Below are 18964 nucleotides of genomic sequence, written 5' to 3'. Positions count from 1 at the left end.
TCTAAACTAAAGTTCTTCCCTTTATTAACTCTGTGACATGTGTCTGTTTCTCTTGCAGTAGTGGTGATGGGGAACAGCTAATATCCAGCTTCTATTTAACAGCCATTTATACGCTCGAATGTTGTTAACCTTCGTCAGAAATAGGCAATATACATTCCTTTAACTTTGTCTCTCCTTGAATCATCTTTATGGCTCTCATCTCCTCTTTTATCTGTGGAGTCGTGACCTGGTCAGAGCACTACAGTGAATGTCTAACCAGAGGTAACCATGACTTGAAGGTTCTAATGGGTTTCAATCTTATATATGTAGGAGAAATAAATAATGGCTTCATTTTAACTACAGTTGTAATTTGTTGACTCACAACCAGATTTATATAATGGTGCCTTGTCTAAATATAGTTTTATCACAATTACTATTATAATGATTTTTATTACTGACATCACATCTGTTGAGTGCACACCATGTATCCTGTAATATGAGTTTTGTGCATTTTATTGAATTCTCATAGCAACTTAGATGTAGTTATTATCCCAATTTTATGTTTCTTTTATACTGGGTTAAGTTTCCTACGATCATAAGGTTAACTGGTCATAGAACTGGGCTAGCACCCCAGGCTTTAGAGCCCATGCTTGTAGCCACCAAACGTAGGCTGCTTACCAATTTTCCAAAAGTTCTTCAAAATAGCAGCCAGGAAGTTTAAAAAAATGAACATGGTTTTTCATTATCAATTTTCTTTTCTTCTAATTTTTCCATCCTCTTAATTGATTTGTCAACATTTGTGAATTGGTGTTAGTCACCAACATGTACCAAAAGCCCACTGCAGCTCGTTTATTGTTATCACAGAGGTTAGTAGAAAATACACTTTTAACACAGTTAATTGGGTGTGTTGGAGAGAGACTGACAGACAGACAGACAGACAGAGAAAAAAGATGAACTGGTTAACAAATGCCTCTGCTCTTTTCTCCCCATGCATTATATTTTTCCTTTAAAAAAAAACCCTCATTTTCTACACCTGACATATTTTAAGAATATCTTCCTAATTATCTCCAGCCTTTTTTTTTTTTTTTTTTTTTTTGTGGTACGCAGGTCTCTCACTGTTGTGGCCTCTCCCATTGTGGAGCACAGGCTCCGGACGCGCAGGCTCAGCGGCCATGGCTCACGGGCCCAGCCGCCCCACGGCATGTGGGATCTTCCCGGACCGGGGCATGAACCTGTGTCCCCTGCATCGGCAGGCGGACTCTCAACCACTGTGCCACCAGGGAAGCCCTCTCCAGCCCTTTTAAAGGTTAATTTCATGTTCCCTCCCAAAAGTGTGTATAGAAGTGTGACAACGTGAGTATGAGAGGACAGGACAGCCTGGGCTGTGGGACAGGTGTCGCCACATGGACGAGAACAGATGAGCCTCTCAGCCCTAAAGGAGGACGCACAGGACAGGGTCCGAATCTCCTAGGAAGCTTTAAAACAACAGAAAACACAACAGAGAGTTTATAAAGCCTAAAATTGTTAACTGAGATGTATATAAATGTAAAGAGAAGTGGAAACCTAAAATAATTCTGCTGACCATTGAAATTAAAAAAAAAATCTACCACAGACCACATCAGCCTCAACTCCATCACTATTTCTTATGAAAACTGGCCAGAATTGGATCAAATAATTGCCTCAATTCAATTCTCCACCTGCTTGACACGGCCTTAAAGAAGTACATATACTTACTCATATAGAAAAGAAGTATTACACTTCTCAAATTATTTCTAATTTTATGAAAGGATTACTCCACAATCACTCATCTCTTAGACTATAAGCATATGCATCGCCCTCTATCACAAGTAAAGCATATCTTGAAAGAAATAGCCTTTTTGTATATATATACTAAAATGACTGCATAGGATAAGTGCTTCTGAAATATTTCCCATAATATATGGATGGTAGCTTTAAAATAAAGTGAGCTGTCAAATCCCATGCCCTGTGACACAACTCACTTTCATATCCTACATGTCTATTTCCTAGTCAATACACATGCTTTCTAATTTTAATTATGACATCAGGATTCAATGTCTCAAAATGGAAAGTAAACCTACACTGCCAGTCATGAGACACACTCTGGTCTAAAGAAATCTTCACTAGAGTAGCTTTACACGGGGAATAATGGATAAATAATTGTTATTACAATACATATATATTCTGGATGTCATACATGGCAACTGCTTTATGACAATTCATAACATTTAGATACAGTGAAAAGAAGAGCTAGCTTTCAATCTGCACATGAAATTAAACGTCTAGAAAGATCCCAATTCTGAGAACAGTACCTGCTGATTCTGATAGGCGGTGACAGTGGTGAAAACAGTTTCTGGAAAGGAGAATGCCTTCACTCCCTCCCCAGATGGAACAGGCTTGATGGGAGAAAGATCATCCCCACAGTCTTTACGGATGACATGGACTCGCGGTTGGTATTTGTGCATAGAATGAAGAATAATCTATGTCAAGGAAAGAAAAGCCAAATTTGTCAGCAACTTCTGGCTTGACTAAATATTTAACGTGCAAAATGAACCCCAGTTGGAAATAAAAATATCCAAGGCTCTGAAAGTGCCAATTTAATAAAGTATATCAAAATTGGACTGAGACTGCTGGGAAGCTGTTTGCAAAGTGTGCATAAAAATACAAACAAGAAAAAGTAACCACTATTTTGGCAGAACCCTGTGTAAAACCATACGAATGTAACATCAAATTTTCTGTTTCTGAAAACACAAGAATAAATTCATAAGCCTTTTATTTATAATGAGCCTAATGGAACACAGAGTCCAAAACAATAAAACTAAGAGTTAGATTGAAATGATTATTTGAATTCTACCACACCCATCCCCTAAAAATAAGTATTTGCACACCAAGGTTTGCTTCAGAAACATTTTTCCCTTGTTGGTGACCACAACATGTCTATTCAAGGGCAAAGGGATTTTAAGGATTCCCCAGGGTGTGACTTATGTGTGGCTCACAAAGTCTCTGGTTTGCCTGGAGAGCCCAGCGTCTGTGCTCCCATCATAACAAGGTTTCCAAAACCCAGATGCCTGGTGATGCAAAAGCTCTCAGACTCAGCTAGGGGAATCTGATGATATGGTTCAACTGCCTTCTGCCCAAAGACTCCACTTCTGAGAATTTATCCTAAGGAAATATTCCAAATCCAGAAAAGCGTTTCATATACAAAGATGTGCAGCGCACCATTTATAACAGTGGAAAAACTATAAACCACTGACATGAGTAGATTGGTTAGGTAAATGAAAGTGCACACAGTGGGATACAACATTATTCAGCCATTACTAATGCTTTTAGGACATTTTTAACCACATAATGAAACGCTTCTTTTTAAATCTTAAATTAGAATAAAGGATCCAAGTTGTTTTGCAACTTATCATAACTACATAAAAGTAGACAGTAAAAAGGACTCATACAAAGATATGAAGAGTGGTCATAGCTCTGGATGATGGAATTGTGCATGAATGTTTTCTTCTTCTTTATATGTTTTATACTGTCAAGGTTGAGGAGGTGAGGTAAAGAAATAGCCCTAAGCCTCTATGCCTACTTTCTGGAGATCAGCTCGGTGCTTTGTGACCACCTAGAGGGGTGGGATAGGGAGGGTGGGAGCGAGACGCAAGAGGGAGGGGATATGGGTATATATGTATACATTTAGCTGATTCACTTTGTTATACATACAGCAGAAAGTAACACAACATTGTAAAGCAATTATACTCCAATAAAGACGTTAATAAATAAATAAATAAATGCAATGTGTGATTCTGGATTGGAACCCAGAGAGGAAAAAACATGACTAAAAAGATATTATTGTGACAGCTGGAAAATTTTGAATATGGACTGTGTATTAAAAATAGTATATGTCAATGATTAAAAAAAAAAAAAAAGAAATAGCCCTATCCAATGGGATTTTCTATTTGCTGCCAGGAATCCAAATTAAGGTATTCACTAATGAGTTTAGTTAATGAATCTATATCTTTCCTGAGCTATACAATTTGAATTCAGGTTTTGAGGAGTTAGGAGTTTGGAGAAATGTTTAAACAAAGGTCTGGGAAAAACACAGTGTTTGGTTGACCTGCCTCATGTTTTTCAGGATGTGCGCAGTTTAATAAGCCAAATTCAGAATCACTGGTCAGCCCAAACACAAATAGCCCTCTACCTGTAGAGTGTGTTTGCTGCCCCAAAAGGATGTCTTTACACTCTGTTATTAACCAACAGTTTGGGGTTTTTTTTAACCCTAAAATTTTCTTTCTATCAGTGGAGGAAATGCCTAGATAGCAGATCTAATGATGGTACCCACCAGACATTCTTGATGGAACAACAGCATGAGTCTGAGGAAAGGACAAGAGGGGACAATAGCCTTCATCATCACCCAGGGACACACAACACAAATCAGCAACCTCTGGAAAAGTCTTTTTCCAGGTTTAAGAAAGGACAGAATTTCAACTAACTCATTCATGGCTCACAACATCAGTGTAAAGTGTTGCAACTGGAAAGTTTTTAAATAACTAAAATTAGAAAATAAAGCAGAAAAATAGAGTGTGCTGCTTGTAGTAAGGATAGGTACTGTTTTCCAAAACACTGTCTGTTTTCTCTGTGTGTGTGTGTGTGTGTGTGTGCATGTGTGTGTGTATACACTAAGTCTAACATGAAATGTATGTCTGGCAAAAGTCAGATAAAAAGTATGAAAAAGCAAGATTTAATTCTAATGATTCTAATGATTAGCAAATTCCAGAGCAGACTAAAAATTGGAAAAAGCCACTTTACATTAAACAAACAAAAAGACAGTGCATAGCCAAGAAGACGAGAGTGAACTGGCTTGTAGCGAAGGAAACAAAAATTCATTTGGGTTTCTGTTTACTAGTCAATGAAAAATGGGTTCTTGTTTTATGAAGTCTTTGTTCTCTCAAGCAGATTTCTCTATATAGCTATATACACTTTAATTTCATTTATTTGTTTTTATCCTTACGCAATCTCCAAAATGACTTAAGGCGGGGTATACTGGGGTAGGGTACAGAAATAGATGAGGCATGCCCATGTTTGTACATTAAAGGGGAACTGCCAATAGTAACCTGAAAATTATTCAAGAAAAATAATATACTTTCAATATGATCTATAGGAATGTAGTATATCCCTGGAAATTTTAAGAGAACGCTAAACGAGCCTTAGTTATTCTCATAAAATAGCATTATTTGCTTTTTTTTTCATTATTTGCTTTTTAATGAACTACCAAAGTTATAATGACAAGTGTTCAAGAATATTTTTTAAACATCTTTATTGGAGTATAATTGCTCTACAATGGTGTGTTAGTTTCTGCTTTATAACAAAGTGAATCAATTATACATATACATACGTTCCCATATCTCTTCCCTCTTGCATCTCCCTCCCTCCCACCCTCCCTATCCCACCCTTCTAGATGGTCACAAAGCACCGAGCTGCTCTCCCTGTGCTATGCGGCTGCTTCCCACTAGCTAGCTATTTGACGTTTGGTAGTGTATATATGTCCATGCCACTTTCTCACTTCGTCCCAGCTTACACTTCCCCCTCCCCGTATCCTCAAGTCCATTCTCTAGTAGGTCTGTGCCTTTATTCCCGTCTTACCCTTAGGTTCTTCATGACATTTTTTTTCTTAGATTCTATATATATGTGTTAGCATACGGTATTTGTTTTTCTCTTTCTGACTTACTTCACTCTGTATGACAGACTCTAGGTCCATCCACCTCACTACAAATAACTCAATTTCATTTCTTTTTATGGCTGAGTAATATTCCATTGTATATATGTGCCACATCTTCTTTATCCATTCATCAAGAATATTTTGCTTATTTAATAGAACAAGTAGAACGAGGAGAGCCACTGGCCTTATAAACAAGGAGACCACAATGATAATGTCCATTTCTGAAACTCAAATAATTATATCTGATCTGCATGTTCCGTGCTCTCTGTTCTGTTGAGATGGAGGATGTTTTTTCTTTGGGGCATTACCTAGTAGCGTAGATAGTCACATGGACCTCTATCCATAAACACAGGGTGCTTTCCCATGTGAAGGTCAATACAGTTTTTTCCCACATTAAAGATACTAGGTTTGAGTCAAAAGAAGCACGATGTTACGTATTTCTGATCTGATCGGCCTAAAGTGCCTGTAGTTTGACAGATACACCACCTGTCCCTTACAAAACAGCTCAATAAGGAAACACTACCTGCTGACTCTGGAAATTTTCTACATGACCTAAATGCCAGTGTTGGAACAAGTCAAGCAAAGGACCAAGAAGGAGCAGATAAAAAAAACCCTGGCTCCCTGCAGTTTTGGTGATACCAGATGCAGACTTGCTTTCAATGGTAGGGGTCAGGGTAGTTACACAGGGTCGCAAGCTCCATAGCAAAGTGGCTTGGGTTTTGTTTCAAGTGTGACTTTGTGTATGAAGCACTCCTTACAAATATGGACTTTCAAATTCATCAGCTCATTTGAGTCACTCAAAATTCTCTGGTTCCAATATAACCCATGAGAGAACCAAGGCCCAGAGAGTCAAAGTTTTTTGCTTATGAACCTTAGACCTCTAAGCTATGGCAAGTTCCTTCCATCAGGGAGATCTAGCAATCTCCCCTGTGACCTCTTGCTACCCCATCTGATTCTCGAGCAGAAATGGGAAGAGGGTGAGGACAAACTCAGAGCTAGGGTGACTGTATCAGTGAATCCTCAGCAGCTGGAAGAACAGATCCTCTGACAAGTTTCCTGGCTGTGGATGCTTGACTGTGCTTCCTTCCAAAGTACACCAGCACTGTGGGTACAAGTCCTGCCCTGGTTTAAGGTGCACCATTACCTGTTAAATGTCTTCTAATTCTGCAGGGAAATGTTCACCTAAATGTTTCCCTTCAGACAGCAAATTCCAAGTGAAACATGCACATGATGAGAAGGAAATACCCCACCCAAGCATGCTGACCATCTGTCCCCAGGTAATCCAAGGACCAGTCTTGGTTTGTATACAATCCAAGACAAAGCTGACTATGGTCTCCCCAAAGGGCAAGTAGGGATTATAAAGTCTTCACAACATTCAAGATTAGCTGTGGAGACTGAAGTAAGTCAGAAAGAGAAAAACAAATACCGTATGTTAACACATATATATGGAATCAAAAAAAATGGTCTGAAGAACCTAGGGGCAGGACAGGAATAAAGACGCAGATGTAGAAAATGGACTTGAGGACACGGGGAGGGGGAAGCGTAAGCTGGGATGAAGTGAGAGAGTGGCATGGACAGATATACACTACCAAATGTAAAATAGATAGCTAGTGGGAAACAGCCACATAGCACAGGGGGATCAGCTCGGTGCTTTGTGACCACCTAGAGGGGTGGGATAGGGAAGGTGGGAGGGAGACACAAGAGGGAGGAGATATGGGGATATATGTATATGTATAACTGATTCACTTTGTCATAAAGTAGAAACTAATACACCATTGTAAAGCAATTATACTCCAATAAAGATGTTTAAAAAAAGACATACATGTGTAGTCCTAAAAATTATAAGATTAATTTTTCTTAACTTTAATAAAAAGTTGACATGCTAAACAGAAAAAAAAGAAGATTAGCTGTGGAGTGGTGGGACGTTTCTATATCTCTAGATTCTTACCAGTATTCCTCTCTAAACAATTCTTTGTGTTTGGAAAGATGAAAAATCACTTTGGGGAAAATCACAATGGCACATAATCTCATGTTTTGTGCAGCCCTAGGTCCACTCACAGCCCCGTGACAATTTGTTTCCTCCAATCTCTCTGTGTTTAATAAAAGTCCCAGGTCTACATGGAGTTCTCAAGTCACCATGTTGAACACTTGTACATCTTTAGCAGAATAAAACTGGGAACTGAGAAGACAAAAAGTAGGAAAGTAATTTCGAAAGCAAATTAGAAAATTACCTCGCATTTGAATCTACAGCTTGATTGGTTAGAGATTAGTGTCACTTCCTTTAGAATTGGGGGGTGGGGAGGCTCAACTGTATGAGGGCAGAGAGGTGAGAGTCCCTGAGAGATCTCTGCATCAGGAAAGGGACTGCTGAATTAATCCCATCACAATGGTACTGCTCTCTTCTCAGACGCTGAATCACATCAGCAATAGAATAAGAAATGACTTCCTACACTCTAATCTAACCTTATTTAGGATCATCAAACTGAGCAAAGAAACACAACAGACACCTTCTTCACAGAGCCTTCCCAATCTCTCCTGGCTGGAACAATGTGGCAGCTGCACTGCTCTGCACTTACATCACGATCACCTGTGTGCCTGTCTTCTCTCCCCATCTAGGCTAGAAGATCACTGAAGACAGAGACTATGGCTTCTTATCTCTTACTACATTTTACAAAGTCTTCAAAACTTTGTTTTTAAATAAAGAACAGAAAAGAGCATTTTCCCTCCTACTTTCTCCTCTAGTATCAAGCAATAGGTACATTTTTACTATTTGCAAAGGCAATTTCCTTGCTTCCAAAATGCACAGATACATATTATTCTCTCCCTATTCCCTGCACACACTAATTACTTTCCTTTATTAAAGTATTACATCCTGTCACAACCTTAAAAGACTTTTACTGGAAGATGAAACACTTCTATAGATTTTGTCTGTTTTCTGCTATGTTTTCATTTTTTTTAAGAGTGGAATTTTATAATTATTCAGGTATAAACAATTGTGGCTCAAGTTGCAATCTACTCTTTTGTATTTTAAACAATGCTGTGTGATAATTACCGTTATGTGTCAACTTGGCTAGACCATGGTACCTAGATGTTTGGCCAAACACCAGTCTTGATGTCCTTGTGAAGGTACTTTTCAGTTGAGATTAACATTTAAATCAGTAGAGTAAAGCAGGTAGCCTCCATAATGTGGGTGGGCCTTACCCAATCAGTTGAAAGACTTAAGAGAAAAAAGGTGGAGGTCCCCTGAGGAAGAGGAGATTCTGCTTCCAAACTGCCTCGAGGCTCAAGCTGCAACATCAGCTCTTCCCTGGGTCTTCAGCCTGCCCACCCACCCTGCAAATTTCATACCTACCAGCCACCACAATTGTGTGAGCCAGTTCCCTAAAATGAATCCCTCCTCTATCTCTATCTCTATTTCTATCTATATCTATCTATATATCTATAACTATATCTATACAGTCTATTGGTTCTGTTTCTCTAGAGAATGCTGTTTTAAATAAAGTCTAGTGAAATTATGAAGTTAAAATCAGACAGATGGATAAATTACTAGATCTATATCTAATTTTGTAGATATGGTAGATATTAGATATAAAGCCAGTAATTTAATCTGAAAGAATTTGAATTATAGAATGACTATATTTATTTAAATTACTTAAAGGAGTTTGGCCCTTATATATGACAGTGTATAGCTTTTAGACCCACTTATCTCTTTAAAAGATATATTCTCAAACTATAGAACTCAGAAAAGCAGGGTATGTTTAAGCTTTGAAAACAGGTAACACTTAGTGCCATTTATTTTTAAAATTTTTACTGTAAAAAAAATTAAAGACTCCTCAATGGATGCACTGGCAAAATTTCACAGTTGGCTCCCTCAATGAGACAGAAGAAACTAGTGTTCTTTCATTGAAATCAAACGAAAAATAACTGTTACAACCTGACTGTGTATGTACAGAAAAAAAAGGAAGAGAAGCAAAGTAATGCACTAAAGTACAGGGCATGAAGTTGGATTCAGAAATAAACTGTACACTGTTACTTTTCTGATTCTGGTTTAGAATATGAAAGGCAACAATAAACAAAAGTACTGGCAGTTTGAGAGAGATGAGTCTTAAAAATCCAGATGCTGCATCTGTACCACAATGAAATTTGTACTTGAATGTCTTCATTAAGGTCAATTTGCTTAAGATATTATCTAGCAACTTACAAATCACATCCTGTCATCGCTGTATTACTAGCTTATGACAGTTTGCATTTTTGTTTGAAAAGATTGGCCCATAAATATGCTATCTTCATGTCACCCCTTTGAGAAATGAACTAGTTGGTATTCCTTTTACGTGCCATATATGCTCTTAAAAAGGCATTTCAATCCTGCTTCAGTCAAAACCCTCTCAAATAACAGAAACCTAATAGAACTGCTAGCATTGAGTGGAAATCAGCATGTATCCAGAGTTACTTATTTATTAAAATAATAAGGGTAGTCCTGCCTAGGAACAATACTGTGTAAAAATTAATAAGGTGTTAAAATGACTATATTATTGAAATGGCTGGCTTTAGCATATATATCATTTTTCAGCAGTTTTAAGATGAAAAGGAATTATTACAACGTATTTGACACCTTAGATGTTATTACAAAACAATTGGGAGCTTGCAGGTGGAACACGCAAACAGCATAAGCCTGGGCTGTCATTGAGAAGCAGGAGCTTCAGCTGGAGAAAGAACTGGATGCAGGCAGGACACAATAAATCATTATCACTGTTCACCCAACTGCCAAGAATTCATATTCAGAGTATAATAATTGGCACCTCACGGGATTTCAAACAAATGTTTGGCTAAAAATGGCTGCCTGAGGTTCTTTCATTCCAATACAAATGCAATATCTAGTTTTCCCTATTAAATGCTTCATAGAATACTCCGGCCACAGGCGTAATCTCTGATGCAACTATAACCTAGATTTTGCGCAGACTGTGCACAGGCTAGTCAACCAGGAGAGGAATTTCATGATCTTAGAAAAGTTCATTTCCTTCAGGCAGGCACAGTACAGATACAGTCCACGCCATCCAATAGAGGCAAATTAGGGAGGTCATGTACTCACGTGGCCTTGGTCATCCAGTTCATTGTTGGTGAGCTTCAGCTTGTCGAAACTGATCACTTGTCTCATCCAAGTCTCCCCTGAGGCAGGCGAGTCTGGATGAATGTACACCCGGGGTGGCACAGGGGAATCAGCGTTGCCCGCCACCATCCATTTAGAGCTGTGGTAAACATACCTAGAAGGCAATGACAAGGCTCAGTTTGTGAACTGTTGCTTTCTTGGAATTTTCAACTCAGTAGACTCAGACAAAATGTGCACCCTTTAAAAAGTCTAAAATTCGACGATTTGCTCTTTACATTCAATGCATATAAAATAAGAATTCAAGCGCTTTTTTAAAACTCTCTGAAGCAGTGGTAACCTACTGACCACTCAAAGTGGTATTTTAAGGATTTAGTGAAAAATATGCACACTATTCCCACCATAAATGCAAGTATTTTAACTTGGATGAATCACACTTAAACACATTAGACATTCTGTCTGTATTCTGATGTTTTCCATTTTTCATCTGGATGTTCAATTCACATGAAGAAACTAAGTTGTCAATCTCCCCTTTAAGGAAATCTCAAAAATACTTGAGAGTTATATCTTAAAGTGTCCCACTTTCTTTATCACTTCCCATTTTACGCTTATGTTCAAACTGATGAGATAGATGGTAGAAAGACAAGGGGAAATTGTCAGAACTTTCAGTAAAGTTATTTTCATAGGGAAAAAAGTTCCATCTATTATCATTTATAATTATTTTTTCTAACTCTATTACACTATAAACTGAAGATATTCCGTTTAATTTTAAAAGTTTGTAAAATCATAAAACATAGGCCTTTATCTCCTGTATTTCTCTTTTTTTGACTATTGTAAGAAAATTCTTTAAATTTTTTTATACCACTAATTAAAATACACATCAAACTTTAAAAATTATGATATATCTAATTAACATTACCTTTCTAACTAAGAGATAAAACATCTTATTCTGTTTGTTTGTGTATGTCAACTATGTTGACTCTGTAAAAATTATCATTTAAATAGCAATGTTTCAAGTAGTATATAAGACAATAATGTTTAATCTTATAGTCAGACCATCATTTATTAATGTTAATTTAAAATACACTAATTCAAAAAGTAGAAACTAGTATATCGATGATTGACTTAGAAAAGGGTAGAAGATGAAATTATATACTTCGATGTTTTTCTTCCATTTGTTTTAAAATATGGCATACAATTTAAAGCAACAATTTATAAATAGTCTCAGAGAATTCTACCAGTATATATGCAAATTTCTTTTTAAAATAGCATGAAACATTTTCATAATATCTCTGGTGAGGCTCACTGTTTCAATATGGTCACACATTTCATTCTCTTTTGAGTTCAATATGCCTTCTATTCTTTAATTCCTTTTCTTGGGAAAAAATACATTATCACAAAATAAAGAATAATAATAAAAACAATTCCCCTTAATTGATATAGTGCAATTTCAATAAATAAGCTCCTAAGTGCATGGCCTTTTGTGAATATTAATTTTACATTCTAATAAATCACAATCACTTTTCATTTCACCAAATACCATTCTTTGATAGCAGAGAATAAGCCAAAAATATTTGTTTCTACCATTGTTGAAAAAGTTGGAAAATAAAATGCAAATCTTAGAAATGCAAGAAAAGCAGCACAATGGGTATAGAGCTATTGCCAAAATAAATAGAGTAATATGCTCTGTCAAAACCTTGAAAAAGTATGCATATTGAATAGTTCAAAAATCCACACCCACTAAGAGAATAAATGCTACGTGTTACATATTCTTTGTGAAACATTCTCAACACAAATGCTAAAAACAATTTTTTTCTTGAGAAGCAATATAAGTGAAAGCAAATTTATGTTTTATAATTTGGTCTTTTATAATATGGCATCTTAATACTAATACTTGAAATTTTTCTTGCTTTATGTGTGAATAATAAGGATCAGTTAAGTAAAATAAACCATCCAAAATATATGGAAGAGATTTGGAGAAAGAAATAGAAGACAAACTTAGAAGAAAAAGGAATAATTTCTAAGCTCATTAGAATTACATTGTCTTCCTAAGCGCAAAACCCAAATTAGAATATGGATTTCAAACCAAGTATACTTAAAGAATAAACTTCAATGCCTTCTAGCTTCTATCATGTAGCAGATAATTTTAGCAAAGCTCCCTAATGAAGTATTTAATTAAAATAAGGGATACAACTTATACACAAAACACAAATAAAAATGTCCTTTTTATTACCCATATTTTTAGTATTCCATATGTGCCTGTACTAATTAAATCTGTACACTTTTGACACCATAAACCTGTTTCAAAAAAGCGACTCCCTAAATCTTAAAGAGTAATAAAAACCAAATCTGATTTCATTTAAAAACTTACTAAATGCTCTAGCTGTTTATTTAAAAGGCAGAAACAAAGAAATGTAAAGCAGCATCTTCCGATTTTCCACTCAGAATTTCCTTTTTTAAATGTTAGCATTTTTTTAAAAAAACATCTTTATTGGAGTATAATTGCTTTACAATGGTGTGTTAGTTTCTGCTTTATAACAAAGTGAATCAGTTCAGCTCCTCAGGAAAATAAAAAGAATTGTCATTGATGACTGTTGATTTGCTTACTTGCAGAAGGAAAAGCAAAGGTTGGTTTGATACTGAAGAAAGTATCTTTTCCAACTTTACTTGATATCTAGATAAATATATTCTCTCAAAATCCAAACACTACAAAACTTTAAAAAAATTACTGTGTTAACTACGAGCCAAAAAAACAACAGTAAGGTAACAAATTCATTGCCAGCTTAAAGATGTCTTAATATAGTAATGAATTGAGATTTTTTTTTTCTAAATTGTAAAATATCTTCAATAATTTTCTCAAATCAAAGGGAAAAAAGCCTGTGAAGAGTTATGATTTTGTATGTAACACAATAAAGGGAATTTATATAAATGTCCAAAAAATCACGAAGAAAATGAAACAATTTGTTAACTATTATGTATATCTACAAACTTGACTCAACATTTCGTCTCAAAATCCTAATCAAAATGTGAATCAACATTAAAGTCACATATAGTTTAGCAACACTAAACTGACCCCTTATTAAAATTCCTCAACACTTAATGACATTTCTGTATCTACTAAAAGCAAAACAACATTTTTTTTCACATTTATTGCAAGAGAAGGCACCCTCCAGACTACTGGAAGTGACAGGGTTTGGATTATGGATCTGATAATTCTACAGGCTTCTGGAAACAAATATCATAATCAGCACAGATTAAATAGGCGTATCCTGTAAAAATCCCAGCGTTTTCTTATCCTCTGTACCCATCTGATCACTGTACCTGTATCTTTTGTTGTCCACTGGCACAATATCCATGGCAATGTAATATTGCTGGTGAGGATCTAATCCTGATATCTTCACTCTCATTGCTGGAAACATGCGCCTATGTATAAGGGAGGGGAGGAAAGACAGTTTGGGTTCTGTTTTTGTTTATGATTACGCTTGGAGAATGAATAAGCAAAGAAAACTCTCGAATCTGTATTTTTCACATGGAAAAACTTATAACATTCACTTTGGTAATGTAATTCAAAGAATCTGAACACAGGACGTATCAAAACTGAGTCATTTAAATGTAATTTGTTGTACCCTGTACTTGCATTCCATGTTTACTGAAATGTCAGTATAGCTAAAAGCAAAAAACCAAAAAATCGTACACTGCAGAAATAATGGCACAGAAAGCACTTCATTTTTTAAACAAAAATCGGTAAGCAGATTAACTTTAATAATACAAATAATAAAGTGTTCCGAATGGTAGAAATAGAAAATTTGAATTTCTAAAAGTGATAAAATATATTATAATGTGAAATTTTAAAAGGGTTATAAAAAAAAAAGTACAAGGAGCCAATGTGCCATGCCATAACCAAACAATATGTTCTTTATTGAGACAGAACTTCCTGTCTGCAGCATGGTAAAGGTGAAGTGCAAAAGTTGCTCTAAATTTGAAAGGTATAGTAAAACTTCTTTATTGAAAGCAGAAACTAAACACAATGTATATTTACCAAATCATTCCTTCCCCCACCAGACCCTGAAAATACTTTCTGATTTAACCACACTTATTCAAAATTTTGCTAATTAAAACAAATGAAAATCCACATTTCTCTTGGCTTCCCAGAGAGGCATATAAAAGGAGATGTTAAAATAAACACACCTATCTTTTTAAAAGGGCACAGCAGCAAGGAATACAACAGCAAATTATTGTATATAAAAAAACAAATAAAGCAGTTCTCTTTTAAAAAAACAAACAAATTTCATCTAATGATTTATGTCTAGGACCCTTCTGGTTAATCTAATTTTTGCTAATTTAACCTTATAACACAAATTTTAGTACTGTTATTTACCAGAAATGTTTCCTATAACAATAAAGCCATTAAAGACCACTTCCAGAGAAAAGAAAGTCCATTATTCCTAACTAGGCATGAGAACAGTTTAATACGCTGGCTGTTTTAGTGTTATTTCAGTGCACCTGTAAGATAAAGAGTAAAGGTCTTTAACTACATCCTTTATAAGACAACTGTTGCTTTGTGTTGTTGAAGACTGAATTTGGATCATTAATAAAAAGCTCTGTGAAAATGTAGAAGGTAGCATATGGATTCAATAAAATATGTTTTTGTAATTTCTAATAAGTTTGGATACTTTTATGCTGTCCAGGTTTTTGCCATGTGTACTCCCTGAAAGAGTTCTGTGTGCTTTTTAAAGTTTCTTTTAAGGAAGATAGTATTCACCGATTTCACTGCACTAAATGAACTGAAAACTCTAAAACGCAAATATTTCTGTCCCTCCCTCACATTAACAGAATCTGTGCAACAAATCAATTTATTTTACTAACTGACGGATGTGAAAATTTCACACTTTCACAAAAACAGATATAACTTACAAGTTTTTTTGGTATTCTTCAGCAAATTTAGGCTAATTTGTTGGATTTCATTTAGGAAAAAAAAGTAATCATGTAACTGTGAATCTGTAAAAAGAATGGTTTTTTAAAATCGGGGCAACAGTTTTTGCAGGGATTAAGCATGTATTACTAGTGATTCCACTAATTTTTATCCTAATCTAATATCAAAATAGCATAACACATCACATTGTCATACTGCCAGCAAATCTTTTGATAAAGAACCAACTGGAAGTTTCGAATCTAAAAAAGCAAATGATAGTTTGCTAAAGAGTAAACTGCGTTTTATTATAAACGGGGGAAGGGGTGGATAATCTGTTCCTTAATTTCAGAAACATAACTAAAGCCTAAATAAATGCCTGAACAGATATTAAGTATGATCACGAATCTATAACTACCCTGCATGCGGATTATCAACAGTAACCGTTACCGCCTCCGCGGCGACAGCGATTTTCTCCTTATCATCCAACGAGAGGACAGCCGGGCTGTGCCCCTCGCCGGCCGACTGCACTCCAGGTTAGGTAGACAAAGCCAGTCTCAAAAATGAACCACTACCCGGGGCCTTGTCTGCAGAAACTGCTAACGAGAGACCCCACAGCTCTGGCAGGTCCTTCTTCCCAACCCACCAAGAGGTGGGGTGAGGCCAGAGCCGGGGCCGTTCGCGCCAGCGTGCCCTTTACCTGCCGGCCTTGGTGATGATCATCTCCGTGCCGATCTCGTGAAAGCGCTTCCAGAGCTCAGCTCCCTGCAGATCCACCCGAGGGGCCTGCGGCGAGGGCAGCGGGGTCCCGGGCCGGGCCAGGGCGGGCACCGGGGACCCCTTCGGGGAGTCTCCTGGGGATGCCAGTGGGGAAGCGCCCTGCAGGAAGCCGTCCTCACAGCCGCCTGGGCAGCAAAGGGCAGAGAGGGGTAACCGGTGAGGGCTCGAAATGGGAAGCCTGGTGGGGAGATGAACCCCCGAGGGCGGCTGGGGAGAGGAAAAGGACCGCGAGGAAAGGGGAAGCTTTCTTGCCATCCGGCCCTTACAACAAACAGGCCCATGAGTGGGTAAATACGCGCTCCGCCAGCCAAAGAGACGGACACTCGACGCTCAAGTAGGGCCCTCTCGGCCCCCAAGTCTCAAGTCCCGCAGAGGCGTGCGGCCAGCGTCCACCCCACCCTCCCTGCTTCCGCCCGGTCAAGGCCCCAAAATAAGTTTTGTGCCGCAGCCGGAGTCTGGGATGCATGCCCAACGGAGCCTGAGATGGGTTCCCGAGTCCAGATCCGCCGTGCAGGCCCCGACACACCCCACGCCATGGAGAGCACGGAGCAAAAGCGCCTGGCGCCCCGGCTCCTGGTCTCAAGCGCTTGGGCCTCCCTTCGCAATAGGCGTCCGAGGCGCCTTGCTCCGGGCCCGGCCGGCATCCTCTAGAAAGCTCTTCAAACACCGCTCTCGCCAAACTCTCCGGCCGCCCGGAGCTTCTTAGCAAAGCAGCAGCGGGAAGAGAAGAGCACGAAAAACAAGCCCACGATCGCTGTCGGCCTTGGCAGAGAGAGGAAGGCAAGGGAACCGCTCAGCTACCCCTCGGGAAACCACGTTTGCAAATATGCCGCCCTCTTCCTGGTTTGCCCAAACCGTTTAGGCATTCGTTTCGGTTTCGGGGGGTGGGGGTATGCCGTCGCTCCCCCCACTCCCATGCTATTAAAAGTTAGGAAAGAAAAAAGAGCACCCAGGGGCTGGAAGCCCAAGGGAGGCAGATGCGGAAAGCACAGATCTGCACCGCCGAGCGCCGCAAACTGCAGCTGCTGAGGGCGCGGCGTGAGTGGGCGGCGGCAGCAGCAGCCTGAGAAACCAGGCTGAAAGAGGCATTTTACTGTCTGGAGGGTGACCCGAGTTGCGCGGCGAGAGCGTCCAGGGCAGCGCGAGCTTTGCGCCCTGACACCCAGGCTAGCGCGTTGATGGCTGAGTTGCCCCGGGCGCACAGGGACACCGCGCGCGCGCACGCCCACAACTCGCAGTAGTTCAGGTTCTCCGCTGCGCTACTGGCCCGTGGGACCGGGAGAGGACGTCTAAGGAAGAAGTTTAGGCGGGAAGGGGCCGACTCACCCGCGGCTCCCCGGGAGCCGCAGCTCCGCTCCAGGTCTGCGCAGCTCCGGATGGGCCCGGATGCCGCCCCAGCCGGCGACGAGAGCGCAGTGCCTTCGTCTCCCTCAGAGGAGCCCTTTTCTCCGGCGGCGCCGCCGCGGCTGCAGCCTCCGTCATCTAAGGCCCCAGGCGCCTCCTCCGCGCCCAGCTTTCGCCTCTTCTTCTGAAGCTGTTGCTGCTTCTCGGCGCCGATCAGTGCCTCCACGGAGAAGGCGTGCGCCTTAAGGCTTAGCATGCTGCACGGCGAGCCCCTCCGCTTCTCGGCCATCCCCGCCGCCCGGCGCCCGCCCCTCGCTCATATACACACGCGCAGGCACACGCACACACTCGCTCTCCTTCCCCCACCAAAATCTGAACGAGTCTCGGGGCCTCCCGCAGGCCCAGATCTGCCCTCTTCCCCGCCCGGGCAAAAACAAATTTGGCGTTTCCTCTCTCGCGCTTGTGTTGGGATCCCAGGAACCAGCGACGCGCCCGCCAAGTTTCCTTCCCTCGGTCTCTCGCGCGCTCTCTCAGTGATGGACTCCTTCGTTCCCACCCCCTCCACCTCTTCCTGCAGCTCCAAGATCTGCCTCGACTGATGCGCCAGAGAGGACTAACATGGGTAAAAAACACTCTGCGGACACAAATTAGGGATTGTAATTGAAATTTGTTGCCTTGATCTGTCAGCACTTCCAGGCAGGAGAGCGGTGGGAAGAACTTGCTCATTAGTGTCAATAAAGGGGCGGGGGCGGAGTCCGGGACCCTGTCAATCACCGAGAGGACCAGCCAATCAGGAGGCGCCGACTCCGCTCCGCCCGCGCCCACTTCCTTACAAGGTCGCAAAAAACCTAGAGTGGAAAGCGCCGCCGTCTGGCTTGGAAGTGCCAGCCCGGGCCCTGAACCGGGTCAGTCTCCCTGCCTCCCACAGCCAGTCCAGCCCGGGAGTCTCCAGCTTTCCCCACCGGGACGTGGAAAGGCTGAGGCTCCTGGCTTAAAAACGAAATGGTCACCACATTAGAATATCAAGAATCTTTCAAGAAACCTTAAGTTCCAGTCCCATTCCCTTATCACTTAATATTGCTACAACTCAGAACATTTTGAGGAGTGGGGAGAATTCACATCC

At 39.7% G+C, this 18964-nt stretch overlaps 1 protein-coding gene across 1 annotated transcript in view; it reads right to left on the bottom strand.

Annotated features, from left to right (window-relative positions):
- TBX18 (T-box transcription factor 18) overlaps window positions 1-18538 on the bottom strand; it is a 29874-nt gene extending 11336 nt beyond the window's left edge. Inside the window, exons 1-5 of the mRNA XM_060115021.1 lie at window positions 17824-18538; window positions 16418-16622; window positions 14130-14231; window positions 10794-10965; window positions 2310-2477 (exon numbers count right to left, since the gene is read on the bottom strand). Of these exons, the coding sequence (XP_059971004.1) occupies window positions 2310-2477; window positions 10794-10965; window positions 14130-14231; window positions 16418-16622; window positions 17824-18130 (954 nt within the window). The 5' untranslated portion in view covers window positions 18131-18538. The remainder of the gene's footprint in view (window positions 1-2309; window positions 2478-10793; window positions 10966-14129; window positions 14232-16417; window positions 16623-17823) is intronic.
- Between the last annotated feature and the right edge of the window lie 426 nt (window positions 18539-18964).

The sequence above is a fragment of the Mesoplodon densirostris genome, chromosome 12 (assembly GCF_025265405.1).
Source record: "Mesoplodon densirostris isolate mMesDen1 chromosome 12, mMesDen1 primary haplotype, whole genome shotgun sequence".
NCBI lineage: Eukaryota > Metazoa > Chordata > Mammalia > Artiodactyla > Ziphiidae > Mesoplodon > Mesoplodon densirostris.
Note: the sequence above shows the minus strand (reverse complement) of the source record. Positions and strands in the feature narration are given on the sequence as shown.